The 26,760-nt window shown below is 43.0% G+C and overlaps 1 protein-coding gene, 1 long non-coding RNA gene and 1 pseudogene across 3 annotated transcripts in view; 1 reads left to right on the top strand and 2 right to left on the bottom strand.

Annotated features, from left to right (window-relative positions):
* Positions 1-6,330, bottom strand: part of CCNY (cyclin Y) — a 194,170-nt gene extending 187,840 nt beyond the window's left edge. The window contains exon 1 of one of the 2 annotated variants that reach the window (XM_036350103.1): positions 6,039-6,330. In XM_036350103.1, coding sequence (XP_036205996.1) covers positions 6,039-6,192 — 154 coding nt within the window. In that variant the 5' untranslated portion in view covers positions 6,193-6,330. The remainder of the gene's footprint in view (positions 1-6,038) is intronic. The other variant, XM_036350113.1, reaches the window with a different exon arrangement.
* Positions 6,331-6,697: 367 nt separating this feature from the next.
* Positions 6,698-16,402, top strand: LOC118676366. Its single transcript, XR_004974090.1, has 3 exons — positions 6,698-7,107; positions 14,841-15,095; positions 15,582-16,402. It is a non-coding gene; the product is annotated as an uncharacterized LOC118676366 (long non-coding RNA).
* Positions 16,403-18,578: 2,176 nt separating this feature from the next.
* LOC118669684 lies at positions 18,579-20,573 on the bottom strand (annotated as a pseudogene).
* Positions 20,574-26,760: the final 6,187 nt, after the last annotated feature.

A 26,760-nucleotide genomic window follows, 5' to 3' on the forward strand; every position in this document is an offset into this window, starting at 1 on the left:
CATAGGGAATATAGTCAATAATATTCTAATAACTATGTACCAGGTGTACCAGTTAATAATGCAGATTTTTTTCAATAAATGGAGTTACACATGTTGATATATATGTGATCTGATATGTATGCTATTTTGTTGTATTGACAGCAAGCTTCAAAACTTCACGTGGCTGGAATAAGCTAGCAAGTGACTGAGGAGGGCAGGCAGATCACAAAGGGCATTGGAGCCCAGTGTAAGGCCTCCATTGTAAAAGTACATTGTAAAGCTTTTACTCCATGTGAAATAAGGAGTCACTGCAGGTTTTGAGCAGAGTGATGTGTTAAATTTTAAAAAGGAGCTCACCACAGCTGCTGTATTGAGAACAAACTGTAGTGGGCAAGGTTGGAAACAGGGAGACCAGTTAGGCTACTTAAATCAGAAGAGCAGCAGGAAAGGTTTTAAGAAGTGTCAGATTCTGGCCCTAGCCAGTTTAGCTCAGTCTATAGAGCACTGGCCTGCAGACTGAAGGATCCTGGGTTTGATTCTGGTCAAGGGCACATGCCCAGGTTGCAGACTCAATCCCCAGTAGGGGGCGTGCAGAAGGCAACGGATCAATGATTCTCCATCATCACTGATGTTTCTATCTTTCTATCTCTCTCTCCCTTTCCCTTCCTCTCTGAAATCAATAAAAATATATTTTTTTAAAAAGAAGTATCAGATTCTGGCTATATTTTGAAGGTAGAGAGTCATGCTTTCCTAGCAGACTGGATATGGGATGAGAGAGATACTGGATTGTCAAGGATGACAACTGCTCTACAAAAGATGATGTTGCCCTCAATCAATCTGAGGCCCAACCGATACTATGATACATGTTACAAGTATCCTGATTTATTTGGTCTCATCAAATTTTAAACTCTCTTTAGTTCACTCTTCTCTTTCTCCTCCCACAGAAATAATCTACTCAGAGAAGTCCAATCTACTAAAGACAGATGAAGTTCCTTCTCAGAAAGGACTGCAATGATAAGACAGCCTGCTCCAGAAGGCAACCCCAGACTAGTTAATGTTTAATGGCTAGTCAAGTAAACAATGGAGTTTCCACTGGTCATTTGTTGGCTTTATGACCTTGGACACATCATTTCTCCCCTCTGTGCCTCATTTCTTTGTCTTAAAGTAAGGATAATGTTACCCATAGGGTTATTCTGAGTACTAAATGAATGAAAAGCTGTCAAGCAGTATCTGGCACAGACTAAGCAATACATAAAGGTTGTAATCATTACTATCATTATAAAAAACTAGTGTCCTGGTGCATGAATTCATGCACATTGAAAGGAAATTAATTAGAAGAAATATTTTAATATCACTATATGTGTCTTGCTAATGAAAAGAAAATAGGATTCTACCGAGTCTCCTATCTACCTACTCCAGGACTTCTGTGAGGATCAAATGAAATGAGGCACGGGAAAACACTTCACAAACATTCGGTTAAATTGAAATGTTTGCACCTGGCTATAAAGCAAGTTGTGTTCCTGGGCTGAAGAAACTCCAAGGAGGCTAGTTGCTAGGGAGAGGAAGTCGGGAGTTGCTATGTGACGTCATTACCCATTTCCAGGCTGGGCTGGGCTGTGGGCCGCATTTTGCGTCATGGGGCCTTGGCAGTGTTGGCTGCGATTTGGTGGGGTATCGCTCCAGGGTAGTGGTGGGTCCTGTGCCCCACTTGTGGGAAGTCACGTGTTGGTTTGTCGGTGCCAGATCATGGTGCCATTTATTTTTAAATGGCCAGTGCGTGTCATGGCAGCTCCTCCGTTGAGTGTCTGCCCCCTGGTGGTCAATGTATGTCATAGCTACAGGCCAGAGAGATGGTCACGTAGCCTTTAATATATATAGAAAATACCTAAGGAGCTAATAAGTCTAATATAAATTCTAAAAACAAATAATCTAACACTAATGTACACTAAGTACAAAGACAGGGTAAGCTGCAGGTAGGTCTCACAAAAACCTAACAGCCTTAACTCAGTCACTGAAATCCTATGGGACAAATATTAACCATTGTGTGTTTGAACAGGGAAAACATGGGTACATTAGCTCATTTATCTGTGTTTTAAAGAAACAAAACTATCACAGAAACCTCATGAACTTCTTTGAAGCTTTCCATTCTAGCTGTCTGGAACATCTTTCGTATACAAGAGTGATGGCACCCAGTCAGCATGGCTCAGTGGTTGAGCACTGACCTATGAACCAGGAGGTCACGGTTCAATTCCCAGTCAGGGCACATGCCTGGGGTTGCCAGCTCGATCCCCAGTGAGGGGTGTACAGGATGCAGCCAATCAATGATTCTCTCTCATCAGTGATGGTTCTATCTCTCTCTCTCCCTCTCTCTTCCTCTCTGAAATCAATAAAAATATATTTAAAAAAAAAGAATGATGGTACTTGAGCACCTCAGCTTTTGTTATATGCTCTACTTGTTATGTACTGTACTAGAATAAAGAATTGAAATGTAACCTACATAATTTTATTAACCAACTAGTGGCCCATTGCACGAAGATTTGCACAATAGGCCTTCCTTCCCCTGGCTGCCGGCACCGGTTTTTCTCTGGCACCCGGGACCCAGGCCTTTGGTCCAGCTGCAGCAGCGAGGCTTGGCTTCCCCGCTGCGGCCGCAGCAGCAAGCTTAGTTTCTCGGCTCTGGCTGCTCCCAGCCCCTCCTTTTTTTTTTCCACCTCCTTGAGCGGAACCCAGGGCGGGCTGGAAGTCTGGGTTGCCCCTGGTGACCCAGGCCCTCAGCCACTCCATGAGCAGAGTCCAGGGCCAGCGGGAAGCTTGGCTTCCTCCATTGCCAGGAGCAACCCAAGCCTCCTGCTCGCTCCAGCTCCGCAGTCATCTTCAGTCTTCACTCCACGCCTGCGTATGCAAATTAACCGCCATCTCTGTTGGGTTAATTTGCATAGTTGCTGATTGGCTGGTGTGTAGTGAGTGATGGTTAATTTGCATGTTTCTCTTTTATTATATAGGATGTTACCCTGATAAATTTAATTAAGAATTGATATAGTTTTAAAATGTTTACTAATCGCCCTAGCTGGTTTGGCTCAGTGCCGTGGTCAGCAAATCGCGGCTCTTTGGCCCCTTGAGTGTGGCTCTTCCACAAAATACCATGTGCAGGCGCGAAAGTACAGTGTGATTGAAACTTCATGGCCCATGCGCAGAAGTCGGTATTTTGTGGAAGAGTCGGTATTTTGTGGAAGAGCCACACTCAAGGGGCCAAAGAGCCGAATGTGGCTCGCGAGCCATGGTTTGCAGAGCCGCAGTTTGCCGACCACTGGCTCAGTGGATAGAGCATAGGCCTGCGAACTGAAAGGTCCCAGGTTCGATTCCAGTCAAGGGTACATGCCTGGGTTGCAGGCTCGATCCCCACTGGGGGGCTTGCAGGAAGCAACCGATCAATAATTCTCTCTCATCATTGATATTTCTATCTTTCTCTCTCTCTTCCTTTCTCTCTGCAATCAATAAAAATATATATTAAAAAAATAAACTGTTTACTAATCATCTAACAATACTACTGCACGCACCCACACACATATATATACACACACACACTACATATACATATATAAGTATATACATTAATATATGTACACACATATCCTATTTAACTTAAATCTGTTCTCTTGTCCAGCCTCTAACACAGAATGAATTTCTATGGAAAATGCTCCTGAACAACAGCAGCAATTCTTAACCCTGGATGCATCTTAGAATTACCTCAGGAGTTTTAACCATGATCAAAGGCCCAGTCCTACATTTCTGAGCTAATTGAAACCAATGCTGACAACTGCTGGGTAGGTAAATCCCACAAGTATTGCATGAACTTGGGAAACAAAGAAAATACTGTTTAAATATTTCTGGGTTTAAAGCAGTATCATGGTATGAACCACAGCCTAAATTAGAAATCCTCTTAACCTGACCTAGTCTCTTAAACTATCCTGAACCTACAAAACAAGAATTGGTGGTCTTCCAAATGTTTTCTTAAAAGAGAGTGATGACCAAATTTAGATTTCTTTCATGTGAAAGAACACACAATACTATTCTATTTTTCTGGGGCAAAATCCTCCTAAGCCTTATTGCCAAATAGCTGGTTACAATTTGTGTGTGTGTGTGTGTGTGTGTTTCCCTACTATAGTCAGTAACAGTATACAGCCTGGCTCTAAGAAATGTGAATCTTCCTTCTGTTTGTATTTTTAACCCATTATTTAAAACATAAAGCCTCACCCTGGTGCATGGGTCATCCCATGCACCAAAAAATTGCTGGTTCCAATTCCCCATCAGGGCACAAACCAGGCTTGAGGGTTCCATCCCCAGTAGGGGGTTTGCAGGAGGCAGCAGATCCACGTTACCCTATAACATAGATGTCTTTCTCCCTCCCCTCCCTCTCTCTAAAAATCAATAAAAATATTTTTAAAATAATAAATAAAACATAAATTCTCTACCCGATATTAGTTCACAGCATAAAGGAGAAATTATTGACAAATGTTTTGCCTGTCATATTAGCATAACTGGGGCGATGGGGGCTAGCCCTTGGGAGTGGGAATCGCAGTGGGGGGGGGGGGGTGTCAATCAGGGAAAAAGACAAATGTAAAACTTTACACAATAAATATATATATATTAAATAAATAAATAGATAAAAATGTTTTTGCCTGTCAACACAGTATAGGACTGGGTAATGGCTTTCTTTTTTAAACTCATTCACTCACTCATTTCTTTAAAATGCAATACTTATTAACTTTCTCATATGCTAGACACTTCTTTCAGGTGCTTGTGACTATAACAGTGATCAAGACATACCTTTTAACATCCTTTAGATGCCTTTAAATGCATAAATTTAAAAATAAAGTATTCATGTAGTTCAAAAAATCTAAAGAGTAGGTTAAGATAATGGAAGTCTAAAATAATAACACTAGAAATGTCATCTGGAACTTCTAATTTAATGAGCACCTATTATAAACAATATGTTGCATTGGTCTCTTTATATGTGGTACTCATTTAATACAGTTGCTGTCCTAAGGAAATTAAATCACTACTTAGAAGAAATTTTAAAAGGCCAAACATTCTTTTAATGGAGTTTAAATTTGGCTTTCCACACTAGAGGAAATACTCCATCCTGAAGTTGACAAGAATTGACTATGGCAAAGTTGTATCAATTCATTCATACAAGAAATTTTTCCAGATTACTTCAACCACATCAACTGTGAGAATTTTGGGTTAAAAAAAGAAAAATCAAGTTGTCATAAAAATATATTTCAAATTTCTTAAAGTTTAAAATTATGTAAACTCTAAGTACGATGCATAAACTGCCCATCTGTAGATATTAAGCCATGTAGCTTATTGATAAAATCGTACTAATGAAGATATTATAAAAACAACAGTAAAATAAACTTTACTAGGTACAGTGATCAGTTTTTTAACTTCCTTTACAAAAACTAGTCCAGACCAAAAGTCACTCAGATCAATCAGGAATTCATAGAACTGTAATTTGGCCCCAAGCAAAAACGGACAACTTAATACAAAACTTTCTAACAATACTCTAAAAAAATTTTTTTTAACATTTAAAACATTTTTTTAAACATTTTAAACATTTAAAAAATTTTTTAAACAATCCCTCAACCGCCTCGGGGGGAGAGGGGATAGAAGGGGGCCCCTTGGTTTTGTTTTTAATTTTTAAAGGAAATGCTGGTGGGGGGACAGCCAAGCGGAGTCAATTATGTAGTAAGTTTTCTGGGAGCTGACACAGGCCAACCCTGTTCTCCAATTCTAGGCAGAGACGAATCCCAAAAGGGTAGTCAATCCTCAGTTTTGCCAAACGTGTCCACTCCCTTCACCTTTTTAAAAAGTGAACAGCTTGGTTGTGGCCCACACCAGACCGCCCCCGCCCGCGGGACCCGAGCCCGCTGGTGGCCAGGGCCGGCTCCTGCCACCTGGCCGGGCCCCGCCCGCGGTACCCGAGCCGGGTCCGCAGCCGCTCAGGGCCAGGCAGCCCGCCCGCGGGAGGGTGCAGGTCCCCGCCGGGCCGCGCTCACCGTCGATGTTCTCCCGGTCGCTGATGTGCTGCAAGTTGCAGCCCGTGTCCTCGCGGCTCAGGTCCGCGTCGGGCCGGTAGGACTCCAGCCGGGAGTGCGCATTCCTCCGGAGCTTGGGGCTGGACGACACGCAGCACGAGGTAGTGTTCCCCATCGTCGGCGGCCCGGAGCCTGCGGCGCTCGCCGGGCTCCCGGGGCCGGACGCAGAGCGGAGGCCCGCCCGCCACCAGGGACGGACGGAAGCGCGGTCAGCAGCGGCGGCGGGGCCTCGCCATGGGCGGCGGGTGGGGCGGCGGTGGCGACCAGCGGCGGCGGGCGGCTCCCTTGGCCTCCGCGCCGCCCTGGCTCGTCCGCGGCCGAGGAGCACCCGACTGCGCGACTGCAGCCGCCGCGCCGGCCTCACCCCGCCGCGGCCATGGCGGGCGCCGCGCAGGCCGCCTCCCCGCGCTTCCCGCTCGGCGCCCGGTCCCGGCGGCGGCCTCCGCAAGAGGTTCCGGTTCAAGCGGCAGAGACGCGAGTCCGCGGGAGCGGCGGCGAGGGGGCGACGCGGCGGAGGCGGCAACGGGGAGGGGGGCGTTCGGCCCTCGGCTCTGCACGCGAAGGTGGGCTCGCTCGGTACGGCCCGGAGGAGGCTCGGCGCCCGCCCCGCCCCGCCCTGGCGCCGCCCCTTCCCGCTGCCCTGGAAGCAGATCCGGCCCGGAGTGCGGTCGGGGCCGCGGTGACTCGGCGTCCCGAGGCACATTTTCCTCCCTCCAGGAGGAAGGCGGGTGTGGCGCCCGGGGTGCATGAGGCTGCGCTGGCCACTCTCGGGAACGGGTTGGGGGCCCTTTTTTGTTTTCTTTTTTTTTAAAGCCTTTAAGAGGAAGCTGCCCTTGATTTTTCTCTCTTCTGCTTTGAGCTTTGGGGAGGACTTGCTGGTGGCCCCTGGGTTACTTCAGTGTGGAGTCAGCCGCAGCACTGTGTGCCCCACGGAGGAGGATGAGAGGTGGAGACAGGTAAGTAACACCAGCCACCTGTTACCTGCGTTCAGGCCTGCTGGCCGCTGCCTGAATCGTGGCCGCGAAGTGAGGTAAGGTGAGCGCCTGGCAGGAGGACCTGCCCCCACCCCCACCCGACCCTCCACCCCCCTACCCCCCCCCACCCCCGGCCTGTCTGGGGCAAAAATAACCTTTCTACCCACTTCCAAATACTCAGTGTGGAGAGACTGGGGGGAAAATATTTTTCAACACGAAGAAACTTGGTGCAATGCTCTTAATTTTTAACATTAGGAAAATGAGGCCCAGAAAGATGACGTGATGGGAACAAAAGAAGTACGGGAATTAATATTTACGTGGCATCAGCATCTGTAAATATACATCTTGCCAGAGGCTTTATAAACACTAATTCACTTAATTCTTGACATTCATCCTTTTATTTTTACCTGTTCTGCCACTCTTGGTAATGTTTATACATTTATTAGGCCATATTTTTTTTAAATCTCCATGATCCAACAATATTAATGTCAGTCAGAATAAGTGGTGGATGTCCTTGGAAATTAAATGGCAGCAAAGAGCTGATGTTGACAAGATGACAAAGGAAGTGTAGAAAAGAAGTTCTGAAGAGTAGCCTAAAAGAGGTGGGGAGATAGCAGCAAGACAAAATAAGGCTCTTCATTAAGGTAGTCTGACACTCTTGCCTCCCAGGAAAGATGAACTGGAACGTAACTACAAATCAGTGAGTGTGCACATACAGATTTTCAGGGCTACAATGTGGATAAGATGGCTGAAAATCAGGATATTTTGTATTTTGGGTGCCATTAGCACCCAATTACTAAACCATATGTTTATGGCATAATCACTTAGGCACATCAGATAATTTTTATTTAATCATAAAATTTGCAATTAATGATAAGGTTTGAAGGGCTTAAGAAGGTGAATCAAATGGCACTGAGGAGACAGACAGCATGTATGTCCCAAAGTTTCTCTTCTGCAGGGTCACTGGGCAGTGTTAAGTGGGAATAACATTTGAAGGCAGGGAAGACATGACTTGGGGGGGGCGGGTTTTGGGTAGCCACAGACTCGAACCAAAAGATGGGACACCCTCTGATCTGCAGGAACTTTTCTGTTCTCACCGCACCTCCACCCACTCTTTGACATTCCCACTGTATTTCCCTTAGAAATGTACCTGTTGGACTTTTTCAGATATATGACTTTTGGCCAGTGGGCCTAGGGAGGAAAAATAAGTGCTAAAGCCTTACCAGTGATTTACGTGAGTGCCAACCACCACACCCTTACACACTCACTCTTCAAACTCCTCCAAGCAGAGATGCCTTGTGCTTGATGCACAGTGACACTTCAAGAAAGGTGTCTCGTATAGAATACCTGCTAAAAGACAGGCATTGTGCCAAGTATTTATGTATATATTTTTAATTGATTTCAGAGAAGAAGGGAGAGGGAAAGAGAGATAGAAACATCAATGATGAGAGAAAATTATTGACCTGCTACCTTCTGCACGCCCCACACTGGGAATCCAGCCCACAACCCAGGCATGTGCTGTGACCAGGAATCAACGGTGACCTCCTGGTTCATAGGTCGACACTCAACCACTGAGCCACACCAGCTGGGTGCTAAGTATTTTTTACATCTAAGCCTATGCTATTATCTCCCATTTTACAAATAAAGACACTTTAGTTCCAATAATTAAATCTGTCTAAAGTGAGACTACTGAGAAATGGCCTAACTGGGGGGTTCTGATTACAAAGTCCTTAAGGTCTCCTCTTAGTTGCATCCAGCTGAACCTCCTGCCCCCACCTCTAAGTATCATTGTACAGGACAGGGGCAAGGATAGATTAGAATAATGAGAGAAGAAAGCTGCAGAAGTTTTGAGTGGAAAGGAGACTCTAGTGCTGCTTCTCTCCTCTTTTCTATACTCTTGCTGACTGAAGTTGCAAGTGATCGCTTAGGGCTAGTTCTAGACTTGGAGAAGAGAGAATGGAGCCTTGTTATTTCTGTGGGCCCCAGCCCTTCTGACCAGAGTAAGTAGTGGGTCAACGAGGAGAAGCATTATGCAGAAATTTAGTCACACCATCTCTGACATTGTATCACTTAGAAATCTAAATGTAGGGACACTACCTCAATAGGATGGATATAACCCAGGATTGGGACTGGAGAGGGAAGGGAAGATGACTGCTTACAACCCAAGGCTCTCTCCTAAAAACATTTAGCTTTCTTAGAAACCATCAGCCTGGATTGGATCTAATCAGAGCCAACCCAGCTCTTTGAGCTGAAAGAATCATGACATAATTCTTTTCCTTCATCTTTCTTTGTTACCAGAGTTTAAGAATTTGGTCATTATAAAGAAGTGGATATGGGACTTGGATGAGCTAGTTAAGTTAATGCTCTTCACATTTTTTAGCAGTAGTAGCTTTTTTTTTTCCAACAAAATTCTTTTTTTTTTTTAATATATTTTATTGATTTTTTACAGAGAGGAAGGGAGAGAGATAGAGAGTTAGAAACATCGATGAGAGAGAAACACCGATCAGCTGCCTCCTGCACATCTCCCACTGGGGATGTGCTCGCAACCCAGGTACATGCCCTTGACCGGAATCGAACCTGGGACCTTTCAGTCCGCAGGCCGATGCTCTATCCACTGAGCCAAACCAGTTCCGGCTCCAACAAAATTTTTAATGGAGCCAAAATATTTAAAACAAATGATATAAGTATTAACTTAAATGTTTATAAGATCTTATAAAAACAAATCGGTGAGTATAGGCCACCTTAATTAAATTAGGTAGAGCATAAGTATGGTCTTACTTCAGCTATACACATATCCATGAAATATGAATTGGACATTTGCACAACTCTCAGAATCACCTCCTAGAATACAGAAAACACTGAGTCACATTAACCCAGGACCTGGACCTTTGGTCAAATGAATGAAAAAGGGCCTAGTCTCAAGAACAAAGAAAAAAACCTGTTCAAAGTATATCTGCCCTTTCCTTGTTACCTGGTAGGCAGTTTGCTATGTCAGTTACTCAAACGTTTATAAAGCAGTTGTGAAATAACCAAGACCCTTTGTTGTATTACCAATGCTCTTGTCAACCAATGACCTCCTCAAATAAGGCCTCCCTTTCCTATTCAATGGTAAGCAGTTCACAATGTAACCAGCTTACATAATGGGAAAGTATTTACTTTGATAGACACTTGACCTTGACCAATGTTTATTTTTTTTAATATATTTCATTGATTTTTTTACAGAGAGGAAGTGAGAGGGATAGAGAGTTAGAAACATCGATGAGAGAGAAACATCGATCAGCTGCCTCCTGCACATCCCCTACTGGGGATGTGCCCGCAACCAAGGTACATGCCCTTGACCAGAATCGAACCTGGGACCCTTCAGCCGCAGGCCGACGCTCTCTCTATCCACTGAGCCAAACCGGTTAGGGCCAATGTTTATTTATTGATAAAACATTTGAAAGTGTGCTGAGCCAGACACCTTGGGTACACAACAATGGGTAAGATATAGTCTTGCCCTAGCAGTGGTTCTCAACCTTCCTAATGCTGCGACCCTTTAATACAGTTCCTCATGTTGTGGTGACCCCCAACCATAGAATTATTTTCGTTGCTACTTCATAACTGTAATTTTGCTAGTGTTATGAATCGTAATGTAAATATCCAGTATGCAGGATGTATTTTCATTGTTCGCGACCCAAAGGTTGAGAACCGCTGCGAGAAACTCATAGTGCAATAAATAGTCAAAAGAACAGATTGAGAATATGGACAGTAAAGTGAGTGATTATAGTCATTTAGTGCTAAATTCAGAAGAATGCCAAGCCTGATATCTATAAATATATACCTTTTTCACCTATAAGAGTTTTATCCCATAAATTAAAGAATTGTACGCAGAGACTATCAGATTGAAAATCCCCACAAGCATTTAAAGATGGCTAGTAGATTTAAACACCAATGACAAATCTTTTGGACCAAAGTAACTGCTAAGAACATTGTATTGAGAAGGATTCTAAGGTCATGTTTTAACTTAACAAGGAAAAACTCTACCATGAGGAAAGGAGGAGGAGAAGATAACACTTACGCCACATATTTCCTATCCATGAGTAAAACCTTGGTTTAAATAAGGAAACAGAGGACAGCCATAATCTCTGGATACCTGGGCAAAGGCCCACTTAGACAGTGATTTATCTACCTCACCACTGAGAATACACCACCTACCCCAGGTTAAACAGTCTTAAGAAGGGTAATCTCTTTTGCCAAACTATCTTCTTTATCCCTCTTTGCTCACCATGGATAGGAAGGATAAATGTATATGTAATCTCTGAGAACTAGGATGTACTTTTGATAAGGTATATTCCAGCATCTCACCAGGTCAGACATAGGTCAGGCTGGGAGAAGCTGCTACTTCCCTACCCATTGTCTATTCTTCCATCTCCCTTAGTACCGGTTCTCCATTTTGTGAGGAACAGCAATATTCCTGCCTTAAAGAGGACAGCTGGCCGCATGGCTAAATCAGGCCAATGAGATATGAGTGGAATATTCTAGGAAAGCTCTCTGAAGAGGCTTCCTCTTTTCTGCTTTCTGGAATGTGGACATAATGGCTGGAATTCAAGCATGCATGTTTGAGTACCAGGTGACCTTGAAGATGGAAGCCATGAACTAAGACAATGTCACTGTACTCTCTTTCACCTGAGAGAAATAAACTATTGTATAAGCTAGGACAAGAACAAGTAACATTGTCTCAGGAAGTGCTTGCCAGTGCTTAGATGGCTGATGGATTTCTTTTGGGCTACCACTTCAGCTAAATGCAGTCATCTATAGGAACTCGTTAATACACAAAGTGAGATCTATGGGATATTACCTGTTCTCGCCCTGGCTGATCCCCTGCTCAGTCAGGGCATGTGTGGGAGGCAGCAATCTCTGTGTCTCTCTCACATTGATATTTCTCTCTCCTCCTTCCCTGCCTTCCAATCGCTCTGAAAATTAATGGGGAAAAAATATCCTTGGGTGAGGAGTAACAAAAATAAAATGTTATCTGTTCTCTAATAACATAGTACCAGTTAGTATATCTGATTAGCCAGAGTGATCACCTCTCAAGGCACTAAATGAATAGTAGAACATTGGACAGCATCTTCACTCATAAAGGGTGTCCCAAAATTCACGCAAGAAGTAATTTTGATAGAAAACACAGGTTTATAATTAAAAATTGTAAATTTTTTATTGATTCATAAAGTATACAGTATAGGGTTATGTATGGAATAGCATATCGGGTAAATGGCCTCCACAGCTTTGCTGGCACATACACACACTTTGTTGAAATTTTCCATGACTGTTTTGCATAAATGTGGCTGAATTTCGATGAGGCTCATTTTCATATTGATGGCTTGGTTAATCAACAAAATTGTCGCATTTGGGGTTCAGAAAATCCACGAGTGATTGTTTAGAAACAAATGCATCCACAACATTTCACTGTTTGGTGTGGATTTTGGGCTGGAGGTATCATTGGAAATGGGCTGGAGGTATCTTCGAAAATGCGGATGCTCAGGCAATAACAGTTAATGGTGCTCGCTATCGCGACATGATAATCCAGTTTACCCGATATGCTATTCCATACATAACCCTATACTGTATACTTTATGAATCAATAAAAATTTACAATTTTTAATTATAAACCTGTGTTTTCTATCAAAATTACTTCTTGCGTGAATTTTGGGACACCCTTTTAAAACAGGGGCCAGAGAAAAAGAGCAATGAGAGAACAAGACCTGCTCCAAGAGGGGATCCAGCCAGAAGCCACCATGGAAGGCCTGGCATACACAAGGGAAAACAAGGGGCACGTGCAAAGGGAATCAGGTGAAAAACAGTAAAACCAATGTAGGGAAGACTCATTGTACCTGCTTCCAAAATGTATAGTTCACAACTTTGTCTTGGGGCACTTCTGTATATAAAGTGCTAAACAGAAAAGAGGAACAGGATTTAAGTCATCTATCTACAGTACTCTAAAGATATGAATGGAGTAGGAAAAGATAGGACTTCTCAGGAAATAAAAATACTCCCACCTTGCTAATACGTTTTTCCACTTATAAAATGGTATAACTGATTTTAAAATATTTGAAATAAATATTAATATTCATAGAGGCTAAGTTATTTGGGCAAAATCTGTTAAAATTTGCCATTTATAATACTGAAAAATTGAATGCAAATTAAATGCCTATGAAGCAATAAGTAGTTAAGTAAATTCTGCTCATGCAATGGAATTCCGTGAAGTCATAAGAATAAAGATATATATATACACACACACACACACACACATACACTTATTATACAAAGCCATGGAATATAGTTGAAAGAAAAGGCAGACTGGTCCTATTTACAAAAATAAATTTATATTTCTATGAATAACAGACATTTTTAGGGGTATACTTAATGATTATATTCAAAATGCAAAACTTGATTTTATTTTCCTCTGTTCATTTTTTCATTAAGTCTTTATCTTTTCCACAAGCATTAATGCATTTCCTAATTCCTCTCTCTAAAAAAGAATAGTCTGACAAAACCTTTTTACCTTAAATGCTTTTCCCCCTCTAGCCTTTGTGTAAACCAGTGGTCGGCAAACTCATTAGTCAACAGAGCCAAATATCAACAGTATAACGATTGAAATTTCTTTTGAGAGCCAAATTTTTTAAACTTAAACTATATAGGTAGGTACATTGTTATTAACTTAATTAGGGTACTCCTAAGCTGGCCTTTGCTAAAAACGTCCTCAATCTGAAGGGTCGACCTCAGCGAACGTACCCTCACTTCTTCTAATGCCACTTCTTCAAAATAGACTCGCCCAGGCCAAAAACTGACTTCTACGCATGGGCCACGAAGTTTCAATCTCACTGTACATGCGTGCCCGCACGTGGTATTTTGTGGAAGAGCCACACTCAAGGGGCCAAAGAGCCACATGTGGCTTGCGAGCCGCAGTTTGCCAACGACTGCTCTAGAGTGTCAAACAAAACCCATCCCAAAGGTGGAACAGCCTGCTTCTCAGCTCACTACCCCTTCCAAAGAACAGCTGCCACTGTTTAATCCTCCCTCCACAGCAGAATTGTCGGCACCTGCTTACAGTCCTGCCAGTACCAGGAGCAGAACTTATTATCACCCAAACCCTAACATGTTATCTCTGAGGGAAGTAGCAAACAGGGAGATTGGTGAAGGAGTTGTTCAAGTACATGCTTCCTTTTCCAAAGACCCTAGCAAATTCATAGAGGGATGTAATCACTTGACATTGATTTACAACTTAACTTGGAATGATTTACAAATTGCTCTCTCCCACTGCTGTACTGTAGATGAAAAGCAGCGCATAATAGGAGTGGCAAGGGCCTATGCTGATGAATTAACTGGTTGTCATGCTCAACATCACATACCAACCAAGGGGAGATGCAATTCCAGATCAGGACACTAACTGGGTCTATAAAACTGGGACAGATGAAGGATGAGAGGAAAGGGACCGCTGGACCCATATGGTTACTTATCTCATAGAAGAGATAAAAAATATACTATTAAGCCTGTTAATTATGACAACATAAAAAGGGTTATTCTAAGAAAGAATGAAAACCTTTCCCTTCTTCGGGAGTGATTAACAAAAGCTTTACAAAAGTACACAAACCTCAACCACAAATATGTTGAGGGCAAAGCATCTGAGGATGGGTCTTATCCAGCAGGCAGCCCCAGACATTAGGAAAAAGTTAGAAAAACTAGCCTTGGGACCCCAGATCCCCCACTGAGTAACTGGTAGAAATAGCTTTCAATGTTTTTAACAACTAAGGGCAAAGAAAGAGCAAAAAGACCACCCTGCGGACAAGAAGGACACTGGAAAAGGAATGCCCTGCGAAGGGGCCTCCTCAAAAATCATGCTAGTGTGACTGCTAAAAGATGGACTGTTCCGGGAGCTAGAGGATCTCCAGACAAGAACCTACCCACACGATGGCTTCGAACTGAAGGGGCCCTATGTTCCAGTTAGCTCCTCCTAAGAACATCAAAATTGAATTGACAGAGCCTTGGGTGACCCTTAATGTGACAGGTAAGTCCATTACATTTCTATTAGATACAGGGGCTGCTTGCTCTGCTCTGACTCACTCACTGGGGCCTCTTTCTTCCCAAATCTGTGTGATCACTGGGGTGTGCAGAAAGCCACCCATTGTCTTCACTAGCAGAGAAGTGCAAACAAGGATCCGGGAACGCTGGTGAACCTTGAACCCATGGCAAGGGCCAGAGTTATACACCGATTGTCTAGTCCTGACAATGGGGGCTGAAGCTATTTCCTGATCAAATAGTCTCAGGGTATATCCTTCTAATATTTACTGACCTTTAAGATAGACTGTCTGTTATTGCAATTAGCTGCCTGACTAAGGGCTTTATGTATATCCAAAGTTGAATAAAAGGTTGGCGAGGCCTGGGCACCAGTGGAAGTCCTTCCCCTTGAGTTGGGCTTGCCCGCCTGGCCCCCCAATATTTCCAAATTATCTCTTGTCTCATCTCTTTCATTTGTGTGTGGCCCTTCCTCCAGATCCTGAACCCTGAACCACGCGGGACATGGGGGAACTCATACACAGTAGCGGACGAGTATCCTCAGCAATCCCACTTCACTCTACCCTTAGGCTGCAGCCTTGGGAATCTCACTTTTAATTATGCCTTTCTTATAGACCGGGATGCTTCATTCCCTTATTAGGGAGGGGCATCTTGTCTAGTATAAGCTTCTGGGTAATTAAAACTGTAAACAAGGCTAAGGTAATTGAAGGAAATTTTGTTAAAGTGAGTCTTTTAAAATATTATATATCCTCCTTCTGGAGGTCCAGGAGCTGCTGCGGCCCTGAGAACAATGGGGAATTAATACCACCCCCAAACCCTGTGCAGGCTGGGGAAGCAGCAGAGGCAACTTTTTCTCCCCATCTCAATGTGAAAGGGAAAAGGGTACTTTAAAACCGAAGCCACTGAAATACCCAAGCCAGATATTTCCCCTTGTCTCTTCTCCAGCCTCCTAAAAGTGGTCAAAGACACCAAAGGAATGATTCATGTTATCTCTGTTATGCCTCTTAAAAACGTGAGTGTATTTGCCAATTAAAAAAATGATTTCTGAAAGTTATTAAATGTATTGCTTTTAGTTGTCACTAAAAATTAAGGTTTCTAAGAATTAAGAATTCTAATTAAGTTGGGTGAAAAAGAATGTGGTATTGGTAATATAGAATTGAAAGTGGTTTCTTTTAGCTATAGCCGGTTTGGCTCAGTGATAGAGCATCAGCTTGCGGATTAAAAGGTCCTGGGTTCGATTCCAGTCAAGGGCAGATGTTTGGGTTGTGGGTTCGATTCCCAGTGGGGAGAGAGCAGAAGGCAGCCAATCAGTGATTCTCTCTCATCATTGATGTTTTTATCTCTCTCTCCCTCTCCCTTCCTCTCTGAAATCAATAAATAAAAAATAAAAATAAAAAAGTAGTTTGTTTTAAAGCTGGTTATTTCTGAATGAGGCAAGAAGAAACAAACTAAGAGGGACTAGGAAAGTTGCAGAGAGGTACATTGAAGAAAGTCTGTAAATCACAGGTTTGTGTACATTGTAGAAACTAAGTTTCAGAGGGTTCATGCAAATTGAAGAAGGATTGTATAGAGGTAAAAACCAAAACGAGAAAGGATTGAGGAAATGAAAAAGGTGAGAAAGGATTAAAAAAGGGATATGCATATTGCAGAAAGAAAGGACATTGGGAAAAGGGACATTCAGGGAAAAAAATGACATTGGAGAAGGAAATTCAAGAAGGGAAATGCAAATGGGAAAAAACTCAGAAAGAAAAAAAGACACATAAAGCAAAGCACTTTTGACAGCAAAAAATCTCCCCCATAAAACACCATAAAGAAATTTTAGGACTACTTGTAAGAGATAAAAAGAGCTTTTCGTTTTCCTTGCTATTGCCTTCCACAATTTAAGAGAAGCACCAAGATTGTTAGCTCCTCTGGTTCAAATAGCCCCTCTCTTCAAACTGAGGGACAAGATATGCTACTCTCAAGACTTCATTCTTACATACATATGAAAGGGCGAGAGCTATGCCCTCCATCTTACCCTAGCAGCCATGTGCTCAGCAAGGCTTCTTCCCAGAAGCCCAAGCCCCTGCTAGCCATGCCCAGGATTTCTTTAAACTAACTAGTGACAATCAAGGGACGTGCGCGCCATAGATATGACCACATCGTGTGTAACAAGACCCGACTTGCACCTGGCCAATCGGCAGGGCCCACAGTCATCTCTCCTCCCCTCACTCCACCCCCCTATTAAAACCCCTTTTTCCCACGGGGCTGGCACTCTCGTCTCGCTGTTGCGTCGGTAGAGGCTGGGAGCCAGACCCGGGTCTGTAATAATAATAAAGACTCTCTGCTTTTGCATCGGACTCGGCTGGCTCCCTGTTGGTCTATTGGGGATCTTGAAATCTGGGCATAACACATACCCCTCCTCTGTCTGGTTTACAACCCAGGAATAATAAATAGAAAGTTCCTTCCACCTTCCATGCCCTCTTTAAACAAGCCTCTTTTGAACTCTTCATAATTTTTGCTCTAAAAATGTTTTACAGACATGGGAAAAATACTGGTAAGACACCTCCCTAGGACATCTGTTGGACTGTCTCCTGAAGAACTAACAAAGATAACCACCCTAAGCTCTGCTCAATGTCACCTAGCAATAGCAGCAGCCCGAAAATCCCTCACTTTAAAAGGCGGGGCGGGGGGCAGCAGCGCAGCTTTTGTTCCTTACCTTTGCATTGATTAGCAATGCACTGGTCCTTTCCTCTGGGGGAAGTAAAATAAATTCTTTCACAGCCCACACTGGCCAAAAACCCTAACATTTTGGTGGCCCTCCCCGGGATAGAGTTAACTTCTCTTCTCCAATTTCTCCTCTGTCTCTGGAAGTGCCCACTGGTGCAGACACTACAGAAAACAGTATAGAGTTTCCTCAAAAAATTAAATAGGAACTGCCATTTGACCCAGTGATCCCACTTCTAGGAATATAGCCTAAGAAACCCAAAACACTCATCAGAAAGCCTGTTAAAGGAGTTGTTCGGATGCGTGTTCTCTTTTCTATGTCTAAGCTAGCCCTTTATAATTTTTGTTAAGGGCCAAGCACTTTAGTGATGCATTTTATCCAACTTACAGCCTCAGGTATTAGGAAAGTTACCAGAAACTAGTCTTAGAACTCCAGACCCCCACTGAGCAACCGGTAGAAATAACTTTCAGTACTTTTTTTAAAAATGGGGGGGATGAGGACACATTTGTAATACCTTAACTAATAATAATAAAAAAAAAAATAACATCCATAAAAAAAAAAAAAGAGTTTGTGGGAGAACATTTTAAGACTACTCCGTAGTTGTTCCTGCCCATTCAGTGGCCTGAGCAATGGGGGCTGCAGACCAGGGGCAGGCTGAGCGCTGCACCCTCAGTAGGAAAGTGCTGACGGGGCACAGAGGGCACTGCACGCCTTCAGACCTGTCTCGGCCTCAGGCTGAGCAGCAGGGCACTCGGGAGATGGAGCAGCTCATTCACCCTGAAATATCTCCTTGGTCACAGCCGTTTCAGCGTGGCCTGCTCTTGCTTTCCAGCCTCCTCAGGTCTCTGTAGAAGCTGAGATCAGGCGTGACCTCCCACGGGTGTTCATGAGGCTGGTGGTACGCATGTGCAGTACAGTACTTCTTGGGCCAGCATCCACCACATCAGACCCACTGAGCCCCCTTGTTGTTGCAAGTGCTGGCAGTGTCCACAGAGCACAGAGGAGAGTCTGCATTACACAGAGCAATGGTGGGCAGGTTAAATAAGACACCCCTGTGAGCGGCCGGTGGTCAGCCCTGGGATCAGTCACCACCAGGAGTCGCGGCTCCCGGAAGGCTGCCCGGATCCAGATGGTGGAGGTTCCAGGAGTGCAGCGGCCGGCAGTAGGAGTGGCTCCAGTGGCAGCAGCGGACTTCAGCACAGCTCGCTGGCGGGTGCTCTTGGAGGATATGACACTGACATCAGCGGGGTGTTCAATGGCAACAATGGCACCCGCTGCCAGCAGGAGCTTCTCCCAGGTTCTCTTCAGATTTATGCTGTAGACGCCATCACTCTTCCTTTGTCGATATACGGCTTCGTTTGGAAGTCAAGGTTGGTGCCACCTAAGTGGGTCCCCGCTGCAAGGAATTTGAGGACATCCCCCCTTCGTTTGAGGACATCAAGGGCTCCGGACGTTGTGGAAGTTTCCCTTTAAGTAAGTCACATGGGAATCAAGAACAACATACAAGTCCCTCTCTGGGTAGTGCAGATAGGCTTCCTTTTCCTTTTCCTTTTTTCTTTTTGATAAAAATTGGAATCTTTGACATGGCCTGAAAAGAATATAGACTTGGACCCGGCCCACTCACCTCCTTGCATTTACTGCAGCCACTTCTTCCCCTATGGCCTGCTTCCCAGGACTTTCCTAGGTCCTCAAACGCTCCTGGCCTCAGGACCCTCACTGGCTGCTCTCTCCTAGCCGACCCCACTCATCCTTCATGGTGTAGCTTAAGCATTACTTCCTTAGAGAGCTCTCTCTGTCCCTCCAGAGGAGTTCTGGGCCCTGTCTCAGTTCAGCTATGGCAGAGGACAGCAGACTGGGTGGCTTAAATAACAGACATTAGTTTCTCACTATTGTAGAGGCTGCAAGCCCATGGCCCGCATACACAGCATGGTTATAATTTAAGCTTAGACTTATTTTCAAAATTGAGACATTACATTTAGAAGTTGGGTTTAACCAGACAAAGTTTTATGTCCTAGCTAATCAAAATATTTACAAATGCAGCTACCAACTGCTCCACTTAGATAATTTAATACCTCCTAGTTTGCGCCAGGCAAAACATTCAAGGGCACAAGAAAAGATCAGCAACCTAGAAAAACAAATAAAATTATGTTTTCTAGAAAAACAAAAAACAAAAAAAAACATTGATTTCAGAGAGGAAGGGAGAGGGAGAGAAAGCTAGAAACACCAGTGATGAGAGAGAATCATCGATGGGCTGCCTCCTGCAGGCTCCCCAATGGGGACTGAGCCCACAACCCAGGCCTAGACTGGGAATCAAACCAAGACCTCCTGGTTCAGTGGCTCAACCACTTAGCCACGCCGGCTGGGCACCTTCAGTACTTTTAATACCTGAGACAGGGCAGAGGAAGAGCAAGAAAGCCATTTCATAGAAACAAACGACTCAGTTTTAAGCCATGTGTCACCTCCAGGGCCGTGCCCCCTCTGTCCCAAGTTTGGTGACTGGCTGGAGGGTCCCCAGGATCAGAACCTACCCATACAATGGCCTAGAACCTACCCATACAATGGCCTTGAGCTGATGGGGTCCAATGATCTTGTCACCCCCACTAAGAACATTACCTTTGAAGGGAAGGAGCCAAGGGTGGCCCTTGATGTTACAGGTAAGCTAATTAGATCTTATTAGATGTGGGGGTTGCTTTCTCTGCTCTGACTCTCTCACCAAGGCCTCTTTCTTCCAAAACCTGTTTGATCACTGGGGTGAGTGGGCATCCTCAACAATACCCTTTCACTCTACCCCTTCAACTGCAGCCTTTGGAATCTCACTTTTAGTCATGTCTTTCTAAGCCCCTGGGTAATATAATTAAAGAAAATTTATAAAAGTAAATACTTTTAAACACTCCAAATTCTCCTAGAGAGCAGGAACTGTGATAGTGTCCTTGTGAAAGCTGCAGAAGCACCAAGGAGGAGGGCACCGCCCCTTATAAAGAAAAGAATATGATGCTTTTGAATCCAAGCACCTGAAGGCCTGGGAGTGCAGTCCTGGGAACAAGCTGTGGGGCCTGCTACTCTGCCCCAATCCCCCCATGTCTCCCCCCATCTTTTCTCCAGCCTCCTAAAAGTTGTCAAGGTTATGTTATTCCTATTACAAAGTTTATCAGGAAAATGAATAATAATTGGCTTTAAAATATTAAGTTGTTAAGATAATAAGTATAACTAAAATGGTTTTTGATAAAGCATTTTAGTAATAATTATATTTGCCTATATATAGTTTTCCAAAGTCTTTGGTAAATTAAAAAATCTTGAAATATTTCTGGGTTAAATAATTAAAGTTATTAAACATCTAGATATTTTAAAATTACATGAAATACTGAAACATTGATTGCTAGACAAGTCTTAATTAAGTTTGCCTGCTTTTAGCTTTTTATTGCAAAAAGTCTATAAGGTAAATTTGAAACTATTATATAATGTTATAGTTTGTTGAAGGTGTGTTTTCTTGAAAGTAAGAGTATATTTAAAATGTGTTCATAAACATCAATCTAAGGAATGCTGGTATTTACTTTTGGTTATCATTGGAAATTGAGATTTCTAAGAGTCAAAAGTTGAAATTAAGTTGAGAAAAAAGTATATGGGTATAATAATAGATGACAAAGTATAGAGACACGTTTTTGCAGAACAAGAATTGAAGTTGAGTTATTCTAGTGATGATTAGAGGCCCAGTGCATGAAATTTATGCATGGGTGGGAGCGGGTCCCTCAGCCCAGCTTGCACTCTCTCCAATCCGGGGGATGTCTGACTGCCAATTTAGGGATGAAGGGCAGTCAGATATCCCTCTTGCAATCCGAAACTGCTGGCTCCTAAACACTCACCTGCCTGCCTGACTGATTGACCCTAACCCCTCTGCCTGCCTGCCTGATCACCCCTAACCGCCCCCCGCTTGCCTGATAGCCCCTAACCGCCCCCCCCCCCAGCCAGCCTGATTGCCCCTAACCACCCCCCATGCTGGCCTGATCACCCTTAACCAGCCTCCCGCTGGCCTGATCACCCCTAACTGACCCCCCTGCCAGCCTGATCACCCTAACTGCTCTCCCCTGCCAGCCTGATTGCCCCTAACCACCTCTGCCTCAGCCCCATCACCATGGCTTTGTCCGGAAGGATGTCTGGAAGATGTCTGGTCTAATTAACATATTACCCTTTTATTAGTATAGATAGATAAAAAGGTTTGTGCAAATTGTAGAAAGATTTATAAGAGGTTGTGAAGGTTGAAAAAGTTTGTAAAAGTTTTAAGTTTATAAAAAAAACAAAAAAAAAACAGGCTCCAGTCCTCTTCCTCCAGCTAATTTCTTTAAAAGGACCTAGGATTACTTCCATTACACTTTCTCTTGCTCTTTGTCACTGTGTGGGGGAAACCTACCTACCTGTCTGGCTGCAGAGTAAGTTCTTTCTCAATACATGGCAATCTATATATATAACCTATATATATAAAAGGCTAATATGCAAAGTGTCCCCTTGGGAATTTGACTGTGAGACTGGGAGTTTGATCACTTGCTATGATGTGCACTGACCACCAGGGGGTGATGTGGAACATGGCAGGTGGCAGCAGGGCACTGAGGAAGCGAGGGAAGGAGGAGGTTGGGAGGCAGGGAACCTGATCGGCCCTGATTGCTGGCCAGGCGCAAGAATTTCATGTGCCGGGCCTCTAGTCTATATATATAAAAGCCTAAGCGACCATTATGACCAAACACCTGGAACAACCAGTTGAGCAGTCACTATAACACACACTGACCACTTGGGTGCAGACACTCAGTGCAGGAGCTGCCCCCTGGGGGTCAGTGCGCTCCCACAAGGGAAGTGCCACTCAGCCAGAAGCCAGGCTCATGGCTGGCAAGTGCAGCTGTGGCAGCAGTAGCCTCTCCCAACTCTGCAGCAGGTGCAGCGGTCTGGGATGAGAGTGAGCAGCGTGGAGCTTGCTCAGGCTCCTCCCTGGTCGCCTGCCTCTTGGTGCACTGCTACATCCCCTGAGGAGTCCCAGTTTGCAAGAGCGTGCAGGCCAGGCTGAGAGACCTCCCCTCCCCCTGCATGAATCCGTGCACCGGCACTCTAGTACTAAATAAAAGATAAACCTGTCCACTGTATATGGAGTCACCCATCCGCAGGACCATCCCCAGACAACACCTGGGTGACGAGGTCCAGTGAGTCAGGCCCTGATCACCCTTGACATTTGAAGGGACCCCTTCTGTCCTGTTATTTCTAACAACCCCACTCTTGTCATGTCACTAGGGTTTCTAACTTCAAGGAACCAAAGCGGACCACCCAGGCTCCCTCCTGTTGCCTAAGTCCTTAAATTGGAGCCTAGACTTTGTTTCCATCATCACAGCCCTTAACACTTTCATTGAAAGTCTCAATAGGTCTTCCTGCTTGGTGTTGGGGAACTTCTCTCCCTCTTTTTAGTTATCTTAAAAGTAATCAAAAACAAATAAAAAATCTTATGTCTTCTCTACAAAAATTAATAATTTAAATCATATGTATGGTCTTTATGTATGTGGTGTGTTTTCTGCTTCTGGATGGCACTACTAGGATATAATATCTCATTGGCTGACAAAAAATTAAGCAAGATCCTATAGACAAAATATTTAATATTAAAACTGGTTAAATTTAATTAATATCTTATAAAGTTATTACCATAAAACTATACATTTATTTTACCTAGATTTATAAAAGATTTACAATATAATATTTTGGTTAAGTATATTTGACAATCTTCCCAAAGTTTAAATTCCAAAAGCCTTTTTTAACAGAAAAATGACTTAACTTATTACTATGGGCTCTGAAATACCTCAAGGACTTATTCTCTCTCCTAAGTTTTAAACTAATTAGGCCTATTTAATATGCTTGAAAAATTACATGGGAAGCTTTTACCAAATAAAAATTAAAGATAATAACTATAATTAATTGTACACATATGTTTTATTAAAATGAATGTTCTGTAAATTTCAGTTTACACTGGGAAGGAACATACGAAGATCCAGAGCCAAGTTCAAATGGAAAATTCTCTCAGAAGTAACAAGTATCCTGTCCATGACAGTGGACAAGCCTAGTGTAATAGTTCCCTATTGGAGACATCTGGTGGTAGAACTTCAGATGTTTGTGATCCACACATTGAGTCATTTATAAATTGTTTCCAGTACTCAATGTACACTTCTAATAAGCTATGTGCAGCATTTTAAAATCTTGCATATTGTTTGTTCTTTATATCTTAAAACTCTACATTGAATCTAAGAATATAAACTTTATGTCACTTCATAACAATTATTATTTGCCAAGAAATTGTTATCCTGGAATGTTATATCTTACAGAAAAGCAAGGTTCTTTGTCAATTGTTTTATGGTCAAGTCTATAACCATGCCATTTTAAGTTTGTCATTTATTATTATTATGACTTTGTTCAAAACATCACTAATTTTTAAGAAATATTTCTGTTTTCCAGGTATAAGTTTGTTTAATAAATTATACCTTCATAAACAATATTGAGGCATTTATGTTTTTCTCCCTACCTGATCCCTCCAGAATTTGACAGCTCTCAATGAGTGAGCATTATTTTTATAGCAATATATTTGTTTGCATAAATCCAATAAGAATCTATTCACTTTATAAAACCAAGTTTCAATTGCAGTTCTATTAACCAAGACTTTGACTGGAATGTCATGTTTGAGAGAGACATGCTAGGACTCTGCATGTCACCAAAAGCCTTAAGGAATAAAAGACTGACTTTAAAGCCAATAAGATTACCTTGGAGAAATGGCCTGGTACCTTGCTTGTTCATTTGGTTCATGGCAGTCTTTCCAGGTAAGAAACAAAGATTGCTTTGGGAGATAGCAGAGAGAACAAGACATTTTGGTGACCTCAAGAACTTGAGGAATCCACTCAGACCCTTACAGGCAAAGCCAGATGGCAACTGTGTGGCTTGGCTTCTATGTCCTGAAGGGCTGACTGAAGCTCAACCTAGATATTCCTTATAAGTGAAATTCCAGCAAAGTAAATCTAAAAGAGACTTATAATCAGTTACTATTCTTATTGTGTTTATACAAATAATAAGGTCAAGTTAAAACCTAATACAGTCTCTTTAATAAAAATGAGGGTGATTTTAGGGAGAGAAATTTTGTTTCAATAAAAATCACAATGCCCAATTGTAGGTATTAAATTCCATTGCAATTAACTGTTTTCAAAGTTTTAAGAAAGTTTTATACAGACCTCAGCACCTGATAATATCACCAGAGATATTCTACCTACAGACAATCTATCAAATTGCTTACTTTCTTTCCAGCAAAAGCCTTCTCAATTGGTTTATAATTCTCTATATTGATTAAACTTTGTGTTCTTCTTTATGTTTGTATAGGTTATATGCCTATGACCTACTTTTTTATCTCGAAATAAACCTATTATAAGTCCCCACAGGAACATCAATGGGCTACTCTTGTGAGTCTAATAAGGACATCAAGTTCCTCTTCCAGATACAGAAAACCTATACAATAAGTAATGTAATAACTAAACATTAATACAGTGGGGCCTTGACTTACGAGTTTAATTCATTCCGTGACGGAGCTTGTAACTCAAATTACTCGTATGTCAAATCAAAAAGTGAACGAGTGAGACACATGATGCTGGGCTGATGTTGTGGCGTTCACTGTGACGTTCGCTGCGCTAACTAGCGGTGGGGTATCTGAAGCTGGCTCATAACCCGAATTTTAGCTCGCAACTCAAAGCAAAAAATCGGCCGAGAGACGGGCTCATATCTCGAAAAACTCGTTAGTTGGGACACTCGTAAGTCAAGGCCCCACTGTATAATCATCCTCCACTCCTTGCAGCATAGCCCTAGACTTCAGGACTTCCATTACAGACCTCTCTCCCCAGGTGACTCTCATTTGAACTCTCAAGTAGTATTGATGCCCCTTAACAGAATGGAAGCAATTACAGAAGATGGACCTTGCTGCCTCATTAACCCTAAAAGATTTTAGGGATGGGAATCTCTGAGGGGGTAGTGTTAGAAGGAAAAAAGAAAGCTTTTTCTTTTCTGTAGCCTTCCACAGTTAAGTAGAAGCACCTAGTAATTTAAACCCCAAGATTGTTAGCTCCTCTGGTTCAAACAGCCCCTCTCTTCAAACTGAGGGACAAGATAAACGACTCTCAAGACTTCATTCTTACATACATACCCCTCCTTCCTGCTGGTTTACAACCCAGGAATAATGAACAGAAAGTTCCATCCCTTTCCCCCTCCTCTTCAAACAAGCCTCTTTTGAACTCTTCATAACTTTTGCTCTAAGAATGTTTTACAGACTTGGGAAAAATACTGATGAGATACGTCCCTAGGACATCTGTTGGACTGTCTCCTGAAGAACTAACAAAGACAACCCTCCTGATGTCTGCTCAATTTCACTTAGCAATAACAGCAGCTGGAAAATCCCCCTCCCTTACTATCCAAGGCTTTAAAGGGGGAGTAGGACAGCTTTTGTTCCTTGCCTTTGCATTGATTAGCAATGCACAGGCCTTTTCCCTTTAGGGAAGTAAAATAAACTTTCTCTCTGTATCTACCTCTTCTTTTAGTTTTGAATTCTTTCACAGCCTGTGTCACGGGCCAAAAACCCTAACACTACTGACATCTGTAACGCCACTCCAAGAAGTACAGTGGGGCCTTGACTTACGAGTTTAATTCGTTCTGAGACCGAGCTTATTAAAGAGCTCGTTAACTCAAATTACTCTATCAACTCAATGCAAAAAATCGGCGGAGAGACAGCTGGTATCCCAAAACACTCATTAGTCAGGACACTCGTAAGTCAAGGCCCCACTGTAATAATACACTACTGGGGCCACCACAAGGGGGACACAGATGTAATCAAAGGCAATACATTAGCACAGTGGTTCTCAACCTTGGCTGCACATTAGAATCACCTGGGAATCTTTTT

The sequence above is a fragment of the Myotis myotis genome, unplaced genomic scaffold, assembly GCF_014108235.1.
Source record: "Myotis myotis isolate mMyoMyo1 unplaced genomic scaffold, mMyoMyo1.p scaffold_m19_p_1, whole genome shotgun sequence".
Classification (NCBI taxonomy): Eukaryota; Metazoa; Chordata; class Mammalia; order Chiroptera; family Vespertilionidae; genus Myotis; species Myotis myotis.